A 14,735-nucleotide genomic window follows, 5' to 3' on the forward strand; every position below is an offset into this window, starting at 1 on the left:
TTTAATCATGTTTTAGCTATGTAATTCTTTTAAATTTCCATGATTTAAAAAACTTCATAATAATTAAAGTAGTTTGTCATTTGCAGAAACTTGGACACTAGCTATCCGCTATATCAATTCTTAACTAAGAAATGGGGCATTCCTAATCGCCGCCATTTTGTTTAGAGGTTGCGGAGTTATTGATGAAACACATTTCTTATCACACACAGCAACTGACTGTGTGATGGATACCATGTTTTCAGTTATTTATGTGTTCAGAGGACCAATTACAATAAAAAAGCCACATACAATTACCGTAGGTCTCGTAAATTTTAAATAGCTTACAAGCATTAGAAAAAGGCCCAGCCTTACTGAGAAGATGGATACCATGTTTTCAGTTATTTATGTGTTCAGAGGACTAATTACGATAAAAAAGCCACATACAATTACCGTAGTTCTCGTAAATTTTAAATAGCTTACAAGCATTAGAAAAAGGCTCAGCCTTACTGAGAACATACTATTCATTTCCTATCGACTATCACCAGGAATTTCTGTCAATTAGACCAGTCCCAACAAACAAACAAACAGCCAACCCAGGAGACCGGCGTTCCTAAACCAGAAACTAGAAGTTAAATGGCTGAAGTTTTTTTTAAACAAGCGATGCTCAAATATATCGACATTAAACCTATAAATGCTGTAGTACAGGTGTGCAATCTGCCACAGTACCAGTATTTTTTTAGTGATGAGAAAAAAATGGAACTCCTGAAGTATGTGCACCAAGATGGCGCATAACCTAAACTTGTGTACCAGGCCAAGGTTCAGGTTATGTTAATTACTCGGTGCGCATACTTCAGGAGCACCGGAAAAATTCTATCAACAAGAACTACAACAACATAATATTAATAACAAGACGATTCATAAGTCCGTTTTGTGTCCAATAAACCATAACATCACTTAATCTCCTGACTGATGATTTCTCTTACTGTATCCATCAGGAAAAAAACAGATGAAAAGTGAATACAACGTGTAATATAGCTTTGCAACACTCTAGTTAAAGCTCATAATAATTTACAAACATAAAATATATCTGCAAAAAAGCTATTTGCTGTGTGGTATGGAGATGCAAACGTAGTGTTCCCCAACAAGTATGAGAAGGGACCCGCTCTTGCTCTGCCAATGATAAGTATACAGCAGCAAACAGTTTCAACAAAATTCACCCTTCCTATATTATAATACCCATAAGTGTTTAATCCAGCAGGCAGGTATGGTAAGGTTTTCATATAAACTAGGTACAACAGGAGCTGTGGGCGGAGTCGTATATTCAAGCTCCTGTAGTCCACCTTCGGTGATGATAAAAGAATTTTCAAATAAATAACTGAAGAGCAACTTTACTGAGTGTTCTTAACAGTCTGTGAAAAGGACGCTTGCATACACAAAATTTGTGTATGCAAAAAACATTTTTTTCAGGAGGGTTATTAACTTATTATGATAAAATTTTCTCAACTCCATAACCATAGGTTTAACCATTGAAGGCTAACGTTTGCTTAGATCTCATTATATGCATTTGCCATGTATAAGTGATTCAGGCTCAATATGAAAAACTGCAGAACAATAATATTAAAGATAGACAATTTGACACACAATCGCAAAGCTTTATAAAACTGTTGACAAAATTTCAGACATAGTTGAAAAATTCTTGAATCTAGTCACAGCGTACTATCATCCATTCACGACTAAAAAGTTCAGCATCAAAATTCTTCCAGAAATATATACTTTGTTTCTATTCACAGTGAGATATGGGTGCAGAAAACTTGTCATCAACTTGCTAAATAATTAGGTAAAATTACTTGTATTTTTCCATCTTTATGGCAACTCCAATTTCTGAAAACAGAAAGTGAATATAAGGCAGGTTGTTGGAGCTACTACTACAGCAAGAAGTCTACCGCCATAAGTCACCTGATTGTTTACTGCAGTGGTTTCCAAAGTTAATCGACCGTGGGCCGAATTTAGAAGCAAAAGGAGGATCTGCAGGGGAGCCAAGCGGGAACATAATATAATTCAGACACCGGTATTATTGAATTGTTATCAATAAAAATATGCTATATAAAAAGTGTTATACTATCCCATTCAAATTCGGCGGGCCAAATTGTGACGAGGGCTGCAATTGGCCAACGAACGTTTACTGGGATAGCTTGTTCATTGTTAAAAATGCGACAGCAAACAGAAAATGGCCTCAAAGATATGTTAATATTTGAGACACCCGACTACCTGCACCCTGAATAGAGTTCACTTCAGTTCCTTATCCTTATAAGCACCCTTCAGCTGGTAAAGTGAAATGAAAAAGGGTGGTCCAGTCTAACACTGTATTCAGGCAAGATGGATGGATAAGATTTACATATTTATACTTGGGGGGGGGGGGAGCCGAATCAATAGCCTAATGATATGGCGAGCCATGATCTCTCTCCCGGATACCAGTCCATGTTGTGTATGGGAGTAGTTAGCCAGTTGCTTCAGATGCACGGTCTTGATGGTGGAGGAAGCCGTTACGACCAGTGTTTACGTAAACCATCCTATGATAGAGAGGAGTCCAGCAATCCTATCACACATAATTATCCCCCAGAGAATTCAAACATGCAAACCCTTGCAGCGCAATCAAAGGCAAGCAAATTCCCAACAATTGCATTGTGTGCACTGGGCCCACATTTCAAATGTGTAAAGCTGTAGACTTCACGCTGATGTAGTATCGGTTTTTGTTAATAAATAAAAATCTTTAAAAAAAAATTTTCTTTATCTTACCTCAAGTACATGTACCAAGTGTAAAACTGTTCTTGATAATAAACAAGGACTGCACTGTTGATTTCTCGTAGGTTTCGGAAATGTCTTGCTTCATACTGGAAATAAAACCAATTTTAAGGAATAAGCGAAATGCTCGTGCTCCACCTAAAAAATAACTATCTACAAATAACAGATGGTGAGGCGAAGTATGTCTCATTCCAAAAACAAGTTGAAAATATGTGGATGGAAGGTACCTAACTATCCAAATAGAAGAAATGTAAATATTCAAAATAAGTCGGACAAGATCAAATCTAACAGATTTTCAATTAGCCTTAGTTGTGTTTTTGTTGGGTGGGCACTTACTTGTAAGCTTTTTCAACTTTATTTTACGTAAGAGAACCGAAATAAAATGATTGATTGGCATACTTGAAATATCAAATTATCCTATGTGTCCAGACTTTACGCACACCCTGTGCAATTCCAGAATTTATTAAAGAATAACACATCAGTCCAGCGGTAAAAAAATGTAGAAATGAGTTTACAATGAATAGTTAATGAAATATTTATTTACCATCCATTGTGCCATGAGCAACATCAAATGGAATGATAGCAAACAAAGGGAAGCTGATAAGACACTCAGGAAGATAAAAATCACCAGTCTCCCTGACCTGAAAAAGGAAGGTAAGCATGTTTAGGGAATAGGATAGGAGTTACATATTTATCCCGGGGGGAGGAAAGGCATGAAGGCGGCTCAATTATATGATGAACCACGACCTCTCGACCAGTTACCATTCCATGTCGGCGGGTATGGGATTAGTTAGCGACTTCTTTGTTTTTGAAAGCATGGACTTGATGGTGGAGTAAGCCGTAACCAACCAACGGTTACGTGAACCACCCTACTACAGTGGAGAGGAGTCCAGCAATCCTCTCGCACATATTTATCCTTGGATGGGATTCGAATCTTCGTCTTTTCAGGATAAAAAAAGGGTTATTAGCATTTCTCTCCCCATGATAAAACTGATATCCAATCCTTTTTTCATCTGATAATTATTGCTATTTGAAGTTGGAACTGCAGCATGCACCCCTTCTGATAAATATACAATAGAACAGTAAAACAAAGTTGAATACTGTAACACTTATATGGACAGTTGAGTTAGAACAGGGGTAGAAAAATTACTTTTCTAAGTGGGCCACCTACAGACAATAGACTTGGTTACTGGGATGAATGTTCAATACTCTAGATAACACTATGAATCAATAATAATTTATTTACAAATAACTAGCGTCTATAACGATTGTCTGTCTACTTGTTTCACTTCATGTAACCGTGCAGGGGGGTAGCCAGAAATTTTCAAAGGGGGGGGTTTGAATTTTTTTTTGGTAAGTTAGATTGAAACAGCTTGCGGGTCCGATCGAACTCTGGTATACGCGTGTTTTTAGTAGTCCTGGTGGTCTAAGAAGCATTTCAAGTTACGGAAAATTGCTATCTATGACACAGAAAATTGATTTTATTTTTTTTACATTTCAAAAGGAGGGGGGGGTTTGACCCGCAAAACCACCTCCCTGGCTACGCCACTGTTAACCGTGTAATGCAATAGCCATTTACTTCAGCCAACGATTCCTTACTTTATTGATATTTTCAACAGAAATTGGGTCTCACATAGTTTTGTAGCTAACATACTTCTAGTGTGCGTAGCATAATAATTTTTTCAAATTTATATCTATAAATTTCTGCAGGCACAAGTGGTCTAAAGACTGATGTGTGGCATGCACACCTTCCCATAAATATTAAAAAACAAAAAGTTAAGTTCGTGTAATATACCGGTAGTCAATTGTACAGAAATTTGGGCTAGCAGATATGGCAATTGTAAGACGCAAACCGAAAATTTGTGGTACCGTACTGGTGTACTCACTACTTTGAAATCTCAGGTTGAAAGCTACCGGTATGTTCTAATGTTAGTTAAAAATTGGTGATTAAATTTCCAAACTGATCAATCATCGACTTACGTGACAAATATATACCATTTCGGATTATTTTGTATCTCCATGAAACGTGCGTATTTTTCATCTTTAGAACTTTCCACTTCCATTATCATTAAATAAAGAAAGCAGTCCCGTTGCAATTAAAATATTCGAGGATGGTCGAATGGGGAAGAACCACCTCAGTGGGAAGAACAGGGGATATTTCTTTATTCCGTCACTGGGTGGCAAGATTTTCCAATTATTCCGATTATTTAATTTTCTATCGTTCATTTCGAAAAATTTGAGTCATGAATACGAGAATTCAAAAATTACGAAAAACTTATTTTCTAGTTACATTAACGAGCGAACGGGACAAAAAGTAGGATTTACATATGGGGAGAGAACAGCCAATAGGACGGCATAATCAAATGGCGAACGTTAGCCTCTGGTCCGGTTACCAGTCCATGTCGGGTAATGAATTAGTTAGCGAGCATTTTGTTTCAAAGGCATGAACTTGGTGGTGGAGGAAGACGTACCGGCATAGCAAATCAATGGGATGTCCCAGAATATTGCTAATTCGTTGACCGTCTCCGAGTTGCAAATTGCACGTTCACCTATCGACACCGCCGCCCACGTTAGGGAAGATTCGTAATAAAGATCCGGGCCGCGGCTCGTAGGTTGCCCGTATTGTCCTTTTTTACATTGTTTTGTGGAAATAAAATCTCTCTCTTGTCCACCCCTGGTTTAAGCGTCCAGAATATGATTACCCAAGCGTGCAACGTCTGCGGCGCTAACAATGCGTTTTCTATCCATTGTGTGGTCATCGATAGTTGCACGCACGTGCGTGTCGCGGTCACTGACGAGTGGGAGTGGTGACTCTTCTACGGCCCATGGGCCGGGGCCGCGGCTCATCGAAATGGGCCTCGGCCCATCAGGCTATGGGCCGCGGCCCATCAAGTTGTGTAATGGGATGAAATAATAAAGACTAATAAATATGTAAATCCTACCTAAATCCTATCCACTTCCCGAACTTATAATAGAACTATAATGTGAAAAATCTGAACAAAGTTTTGTCCTAAGTTCCTAACCCTAACCTGGTACACATACTTCAGGTGTATCTTTTTCTGTAGCTTAGTATTTTGCTTTATTTTTGGACACGTAGTGGACATAGCGATCGTTTCAATATTATGTTGTTGTTGTTCTTAGTGTCCTTGTTCTTTGACACGTTTTGAAGAAATCGCTTTTCTCTTCGAATACTGAACCAATTGCTTTGAAATTTTTAGTGGTTGAAGATAAAATTTTTCTCCAGAAGGCTATTACTTTTTTTTTCGCTATGACGTCATGAAATTATTCCAACTGGGTGGCGCTACGTGTCCATATATTTGAGCATAGCTCTCTTGTTATGTAAAGGCTTATCGTAAGAAAAAGGTTTGGTGGCATCCCGCGATTTTTTTTTTGTTCCAATATTGACAATTTTGTAAGAATTGAAAATTTTGGAAAGACAATTGAATTTTTTCTGATGGGCCGCGGCCCATAGCTTGATGGGCCACGGCCCATGTGGCCCATTTAGATGGGCCGTGGCCCCGGCCCATGGGCCTTAAAGGAGTCACCACCCCTGTAGTCACTGACAGCACGCTGGAATTTTTTTGCTTTGTTTGTAAATCTGATTTCGCTAGGAAAAAGACCATGAAATCCAGACTGGGCTTATCTGTGTCGCTGTCCATGCAAGTATTACTCTACTGCATATTTGAAAGTTTATTTAAGTAGCAAAGTCAGATACCGGTACCAGTAGTAGACTAGATGTTTTTTTATATGTACGGTGCCATACCGGTACTTACGGTACAGTACCGGGTACCGGTAGTCTATGTCTGTATGTGGATTATGTGGCATGTTACGGTGCTGTCTGACCTTCTGTGCATGTTCGTTCACTTAGGAACTGCAGAAATTCCACGCTCAGACGTTTTACATCAGTGCCGATACGTCTGGTATAGTTTAGTACCACATCCACTTCTAGTTGGCCTGGCTCAACAATTTTTGCATATGTCAATCCTAACCCCTATCATCCCCATGCATACATCAATCCTAACCCCTACGTCACCGAAAAATTACGTCATTCCGACGTCACAGTGGCGTAATAAAGCCCACCGAAGTATGCGGATCGTCGTCCGAAACGCGCAGAAGATAACCTGAAATCGAGCAAGCTATTTCTCTTGTTTTCTCGTCGCAACGATCACGATAGGAGAGAGATCGCCGGCTTTAGCAAGTTCTTATCGTCGGCGCAGATGCCATTTCGGGCAATCGTAATTATACTTTGGCAATCCCTATGACGTGATGGTGACGTCGTAGTGACGTAATTTTTGGATCGCATAGTCAGGTGAGGGTTGGGAATAACATATGCAAAAATCGTTATGCTACGCCCACTGGAAGTACTTGTGGTACTAAACTATACTAGACCCGATAGCCTACCTGTATATTGAGAATTTCGGAATATTCTAGAAGTATAGTAGACATAAACCTGTTATAAGTAAAGGTTTATTTCGACTCCATAATCAGCCTTAAACTGCACAATCTTATACACAGGCAGCAACTTAGCAATACCCTACTTAACTTAGGTTCTAATATCTGAAGATGGAGGCAAAAAGAGCAAAGTTGGATGAAGAAGCGTGCCATGACACTTCAGAGGAGAGCGATTTTACAATTAAAGTCGGTAAGGTATCGTTTCCAGTTCATAAAAATAGACTTATCATTGCCTCTGATTATTTTCAAGCTATGTTGTCTCATGATACTAAAGAACGACAACAGGGAGTCGTTAATATGAAGGAAGTTGAACCAGACGGTGTGAAATTTTGCATTGACTTTATCTATACTGGTGCCACAACTGTTACGATGGAAACTATGCCAAATCTTCTGCCTGCAGCTAGAATGATGCAACTTGATGTTCTCATTAAAAATTGTGTTGGAGTATTAGAGGAAAACTTGAAAGCAGAAAACTGTATTTCTGTGTTAAAGTTGGCAAGAACGCATAGTTTTGCTGACCTTGAGGAAAATGCTTTGGAACTTTTCAGAGAAAATTATAAATTTGAAGAGTTTGGAGATTTTGCTGAACTTGAGAAATCAGACTTTGTGGAACGTATCTCTGATTTTAGGTTGAGAAATGAATTGGCCTGGGAAGTTATTATAAATTGGATCAAACTCAATGTTAAAGAACGAAGTAAAGATATTTTTGAATTTGTGAAACTATTAGATTGGAAATATTTACCTACCGGTACATCAGCACTTTTGAAGAATTTGTGGTCAGAACCGATCTTCCAAAATTCGAAGCCTTGCAAAAAATTTCTTTTTCGACGCATTTTTTCAGATTTGGATGAGTTGAAACACTTTCTTGATGTTGATAATTTTTTTCTTATCAGAAGTATGAGTATTGCTTATCAAGATGTAACTAAACAAGGTAAAAATATCATTGATGAGTATTTGAAGATGAACATTGTACAATTATTTGAAGATGACCAGTCATTGTCTTTGACAAAAGATGAGTTCTTTGCCGCGTTTTTGGATCATGACACTTCATGTCTTTGCAGTGAAGAATTGTTTTGGAAGATTGCTGTCAAGTGGTGCAAACATGATCCAACCAGAAGAACTTTGTTTCCAAAACTAATGAAAGCGATTCGATTTGACCGCTTGGACAAAAGCTTCATAGCGACATCAGTTAGAAATGAAACACTTTTGACTGAAAGTCAAGAATGTGTCAAGATTTTCATTGATGCTGTCAATTCTCAGATATTAAAGTCGAATGATGCGTCATACATAGCTGTTCTCTACCCAGATGGTAAAATTTTTGCAAAGGATTTAAAGTATAAGTCATGGCATTATTTACCTGATGCACCGAAGGGTAATTTTATGCAAATTTTTTCATTGCATGACAGGTTATGTCTCTTCACAGACGGTAAATTGTGGTATTTTTCAGAGAAAGATGTAAAATGGGTAGAAAGAGCCCAGCTCACGGATCGCTGTCCAAGAAATGCGAAAATAGTCACAATCGATGACAGGGCTTATATAGTAGGGCGCCACCTAATGTGTTGTTATGATTCCGATACTAATAAATGGGATGAGACATTGCCGACCACAGATCTGGATATTCGTCATGATTTCTGTGTTGTTCGTCAGGATAATGATATATTGGTCATTAATGGAAACAAACAATGTCAAGATTTTAACACTCAGTCAAAAACTTGGTCAGAAACGAGAGATTTTCAAAAAATTTCCAAGTTTTCATCTGCGGCCTATCATCAAAGTACATCTTATATTGTTGGTTTGTCACATCAAACTGACAGATGGAGTGAAACATATGTTAAGACTAGTCGTTATAATATTTTAGGGGCATGGGAAGACATAAAAGATATTCCTGTAGATCTAAATTCGTCACAAAGTTGGCTATTCACTACCGGTGAAAATTTAATTCTTTTTGCATTATGTTTATCATGAACTTTCAAACTCATGGGTAGTTGTTGCAAATCTTCCGAAGTACAATACTTGTGGAAAAAAAGGACTAGGTCAAGTAAAGCAATTGGATCCAAACTCTCTTTGTTCTTTCAAAGGAAACTTGGATTGATGTGGAAGATGGACATGTTATTTTGTTTTTGACACGGATGACTGGATATGCTTCAAATATTATTTCAAAATAAGTTTGAATTAGCAAATATCGTAGCTTTGGCCATACCTTTGTTCTGAGGAATCATGGAAGTTAGGACCGGAAAAAAAAATGAAAATTTGTCAAACAGCTAATTATTTTTACATAGAATAATTTTTACAAAGTTTTATCAGAGGCATATGTTATATAAATATTATGGTCATAGATTCTCAAAATATCGTCGGTGCACTTCAATTCAGTGCCTTAACCTAGAGTAGAACCTAAATAGCATCAATCTAGAACCTAAAAGAAATACTATAATAATTTATCGAAAAAGAAATAAGCACGGAGCACACATTTTATTTGTATATCATCTGACTTTCACATTTTCTGCTTTTCTAGCGACCATCCTGTATAATACTTGTTTTGGTGCTCCCGAAGTATGCGAACCAAGATGGCGGACATCGGAACGTAACAGGTTAGGGTTAGGCGATAATTTTTTTCCAATTTTCCTTATTTTAGTCCTATTATCAGTTCGAAGACTAGCCGAGAGCCTCCCGTAATATTTATACCTAAAATTATGGCCTAACCCTAACCTAGTACACATATTACATTCCGATGTCCGCCATCTTGGTTCGCATACTTCGGGAGCCCCCTTGTTTTAGTCCTGAGATTTCGATTTGAGATTTTAGAAGTTGTAGAGTGAACACAAAACTTGCATTAAATCAAAGTAATAGTTAATCGATTTGCTAATATTTGATTAATATGGTTAATTAATTATTTCAAATATGTCATTAATGAATATTTTTTCTAATGTATTCAATGGATTGGATTTACATATTTATCCTGGGAAAAGAGGGAAGCCGATAAGACTGCTTTATCATATGGTGAACCCCGACCAATATATTATGGAATAGACAATTACTGCACTCACCAGCATTTTTTAATTCATAACATGGAAACCGCCGAAATGGTCTGCTTTATTTTAGCACGATCTTTCAAGTAACATAAATCATTGAATTGAATAATCTGATTCTGATTGGCAGAGTTGCTATTTTTAGGAATTTATTTCATCATTATATCCCATTCACTTTAGATATCATTGTCATTCCTTCAATTTCCACAGGATTATTACTTATCGATTTTAATCGGTAAGTATGTTGATAGGTATTTGTCTGTCTGTCTGTTAGATGCACGCGATATCTCACGAAAGCGAGATTGAATCTGCTCCAGATTTTGCATGTGCATTCATCCTATGTCGGACCAGAAGCCTATTGGTTTTGGATGAATTATGTCGTATAATTAGCGAATTATTAATTAATTAGTGATGGGACACAAGATGTCACTATGGAGTAAGAGCGCTTTTTTGGAGGATCCCCCAACTTTCGATCGATAAGTTCGGTCTCAGACCGATATTCTCGTGTTGTACATTTATTCTTAAATTTAATTGAGCCACTGTAGAAAATATTCATTTCTTTTTCCTTTCAATTTCATGTATAAAAATTTGGGTACTCTTGTTGTAAATGAACCAAGATGGCAGACACCGGAACGTAGTATGTGTACCATGTTAGGGTTAGGCCATAATTTCAGGTACAAACACTGTGGGAGTCACTTGGCTAGTCTCCGTCAACCGTAATATAACTAAAATTGGGATAAAATCAGGTCCTCGCCCTATCCTGGTACACATACTATGTTCCGGTGTCCGCCATGTTGGTTCACATACTACGGGAGCGCCAAAATTTGTTTCTAAAGTGCAGAATACTTAGATTGAACAGTGTTGGGTATCTCGCACTGATTCCTAGTTTTAAAATTTCTTTGTTTCAGGTTATACTCATTTTGAACTCCTGAAAACTTCTAAACCAGGTGTGTGCAACCTTTAATACAGGAGGCCAGATATGAATAACTGGGTGAAATCGTGGGGCCGCACCTTTTTTTCTTTAACATAGGCTTTCTAGTAGTCGCAGACATAAATATTTGATCATTGATCCTCTGACATACACAAGCTCAGGTATAAGCGTTGCGAAGGAATTGGAAATATTTGCACATACTAGAATAAATTGAATTGAAAAGGGCCACACACCATTCAGAATTGGCAATTCTCCTTGTGGGCCACATTTGGCCCTCGTTCCGCTGCAGGTTATACACCCATGTTCTAAATCAGGGGTTCTCAACCTTTTTTATGTTATTAAGTACCCCCCGAGTCACGAAACAATCAACGTGAACCCTCAATAATCAGACACCAAACAAAGTTGTGATATATTGACTGACAATTTGCTGCAACGACAATTTATAACCTACTGCTGTGACTAAATTAAATATTCGTGTTGATGTTATTGCCCTTGTCCTCCACGGCTCCACCCAACCAATGAATTCTTGAAATCTCGAGTTTCGATGAGCATATCACTTTCTGCAATGCTCGCAGCACATTGTCTTTTGAGATTTCACAGTTTGGCTGGAAGCCGTGCATTTCACATTGTTGCGTCACAATCACAACAACGCTAGTTCAGTGAAAATTTACGCTGAGTTTAAATTGACGTTCATTTTCATGTGGTTAGTTACTCAGTTTTCCTTTGTTAAAGGATATTGTAAGAAAAAACTCGACTTCCATCCAAGTACCCCTGGAAATCTTCTCGCGAACCCCAGGTTGAGAACCCCTGTTCTAAATGATCATCAAACTTTTGTAAATGTCTCACAATAGGCAGAATGGTTGGCACAGCATTGCTAATCATATTGCTTGAGCTTGTAATTCTGTATATGTTGAGATGGTTGGATATTAGATATCCTGTAAGTGACCGACTTAATAACTGGTCACCCTCCAAACATCAACTTTCATATCCTATTTAGCCTGGTAACTGATTGGCTGTGGATTCCTTTATTGTGCAAGTCTGTACATTTGAAAAGTTGGTTTGCATAGCTATTGCCATATTTAGCTAGTATGTGGTAAATTGATAAAATGCTACAATCTACCATTTGATTATGCATTCTATTGACTTCATTTCTATTGTATGTTTTCAATAATTGTTTTTTTATATAAACTTCGGTGCTCCAGAAGTGTGTGTACCAATATGGAAGTAACTAATATTGTTTGTCTACTTTACTTCAAGTTGTGTAAAGGGACTGAAATATATTGGAAAGGGAGTTTATTCACTTGGCTAACACAGACAGTCCTCGAACTCGTAATAGAACTTGAATAAAAAAAATCGGAATAAAATTATGGCCCAACTCTAACCTGGAACACACACTACTGGAGTACCTAAATTTCATATAATAATAAAACTATGTACTTTTTTAATTTTATATTTGCATCGCTGTATTTTTCACTGCTATTCCTTCATTTTGATCCTAAATTTTCATTCAATCATGATTGTATTTTTTTCACAGTTTCTGTTTTACAGTATATAAACATAACAATTAATAGTTCAAGTTTGGTATTACGGGATTTCCATGATCTGGTAGAATATGACTATTTCTCAAGTAATAACGTCTCTGTGGTTAAGACGAATCTTTTTTAAATTAATTTGAGAGGTGGATTTTCTCGACAAAAAATGTGTGGTGGAATATATTTGTTAGTTCGAGTCCTCATTTCACAATCTTCGGCATATAATTTGTTTTGAAAATTTGCAACACACAAGATGATTAACCCGGGTAACACCCATATGGGATGCTTTACTTTGGCTGGTAAAATCAGGTACTGAAAGTGTTAATAACGCTCTCAGCTTTTTATAGTCGTATTAGTAGCATGATTTGAAAATGACTTGTCAGACCTTTGTGAGGATGGTGAAACCACTTATACTCAGATAAGGAATGACAAGATATACTCCCTTCTAATGGACGTTTTATTGGTCTAGCACAGTGGCTCCCAACCTTTTTTATATCGCGGCACGTTTTTGAGCACTTCAATTAAATATCCACAGCACACCTATCACAAAACAACATTTCTCTCTCATAAAACCAGTTTGCTATAAAATAACAAGAGAGCTATGCTCAAATATATGGACACGTAGCGCCACCCAATGGCAATAATTTTGATGACGTCATAGCGAGAAAAAAAAAGTAATAGTCTAATTTCAAAGTATTCGAAGAGAAAAGTGATTTTTTTAAAATGATGGAGACAAATAACAATAACAACATAATATTGAAACGATAGTTATGTCCACTAAACGTGTCCAATAATAAACAAAGAAGATCAAATAAAGGGAATTTTATTCATGTAAATACAACATTTATACCCAGTATTTAGTAACGGGTATAGATTGATAATGGTGAATGTCAGTACTCAGTAGGATTGTTATGCCTGGTGCTTCTTTACTACTGCTGCAATTTGTGGACGAATGTGAGGGAGACATACTTTTAACTCTCAGAAAGAGACGCAGTCTTAAAGCGCGCGAGGGGGGCATTCGCCTCCCAATAATTTCGTCTATATTTAAACACGAGTTGATTCCGCATTTAAAATTCTCATTTCCGAAAATTGCGATAGTCGAGCGCGAACAAGTGGTTAATAATGTACACGAGAGCACCTCACATTATTGTAAAAGATGCGCGGGTAATACGTGGCTTCAAACGCCGCCGATCACGCCCTTCGGTTTTGCTCGCCCTCTGCGTTCCATATTACGCCTTTATGATTATCACAGGTATTCTCACTTTTGCTCGCCCTCTGCGTTCCATATTACGCCTTTATGATTATCACAGGTATTCTCACTTTTGCACAAACCAATTCTTTTTTGTTACAATTTAATATGTTTCTCCCATTGCCAAAATCATTCAATAGTATTATTGTCGGCGCTTGTGAGAGAAATGAAAAAGAAAAACAAACCGTATTTCAATGCAACAATTAAATATTATCGCTGAAACACTAAATAGGTTTGAAGTTGTTATAAACCGCTGGACTTATCTTTTCACGGTATGAATTTCAATCAATCAATTTTATTTTGGTATAGAACAAACTAAAAGGACAAACAAAACAGAGCGGAACTGGAAGACGAGCAACACTCAAGAAAGCGTTGAAAACGCACGAGTTGACCAGAACAGAAGCACACAATAAATGAACAGGCACGATATAAAAACGGGGAGTACCTCTGAAAACAATTTAAGATGTGAAAACACTGATCAAAAGAACAACAGGGCAACTTTTTTACAAACTACTAAAGTTATGTGGCCGCGGTTGTCATATGTGCAATATTTTTAATGGGAAATCCTCATGTTACATAAAAAATAGGTAGGTACTACGATCAAAATTAAGGATAGTGAAACAAATACAACTTGCAAAGTTTAATAGTTCTGTGGACCACCTCAAAATTTTTTTCCTTGTGCCCAGCCATGGCCCTCTGGTTAAGAACCAGTGCGCTAGGCGTTTGGATAACGCTCGCCATTGCACCTCTCATCACCCTGCATG

At 37.5% G+C, this 14,735-nt stretch overlaps 1 protein-coding gene across 1 annotated transcript; it reads right to left on the reverse strand.

Moving 5' to 3' along the window:
• Positions 1-988: 988 nt before the first annotated feature.
• LOC144428166 (uncharacterized) lies at positions 989-5,170 on the reverse strand. Its single transcript, XM_078117021.1, has 4 exons — positions 4,762-5,170; positions 3,326-3,422; positions 2,776-2,870; positions 989-1,860 (listed from the first exon to the last, which is right to left on the reverse strand). The coding sequence occupies exons 1-4, from the start codon at positions 4,848-4,850 to the stop codon at positions 1,797-1,799; spliced, it is 345 nt and encodes a 114-aa protein (XP_077973147.1). The 5' UTR covers positions 4,851-5,170; the 3' UTR covers positions 989-1,796.
• Positions 5,171-14,735: the final 9,565 nt, after the last annotated feature.

The sequence above is a fragment of the Styela clava genome, chromosome 10 (genome assembly GCF_964204865.1).
Source record: "Styela clava chromosome 10, kaStyClav1.hap1.2, whole genome shotgun sequence".
Taxonomy (NCBI): domain Eukaryota; kingdom Metazoa; phylum Chordata; class Ascidiacea; order Stolidobranchia; family Styelidae; genus Styela; species Styela clava.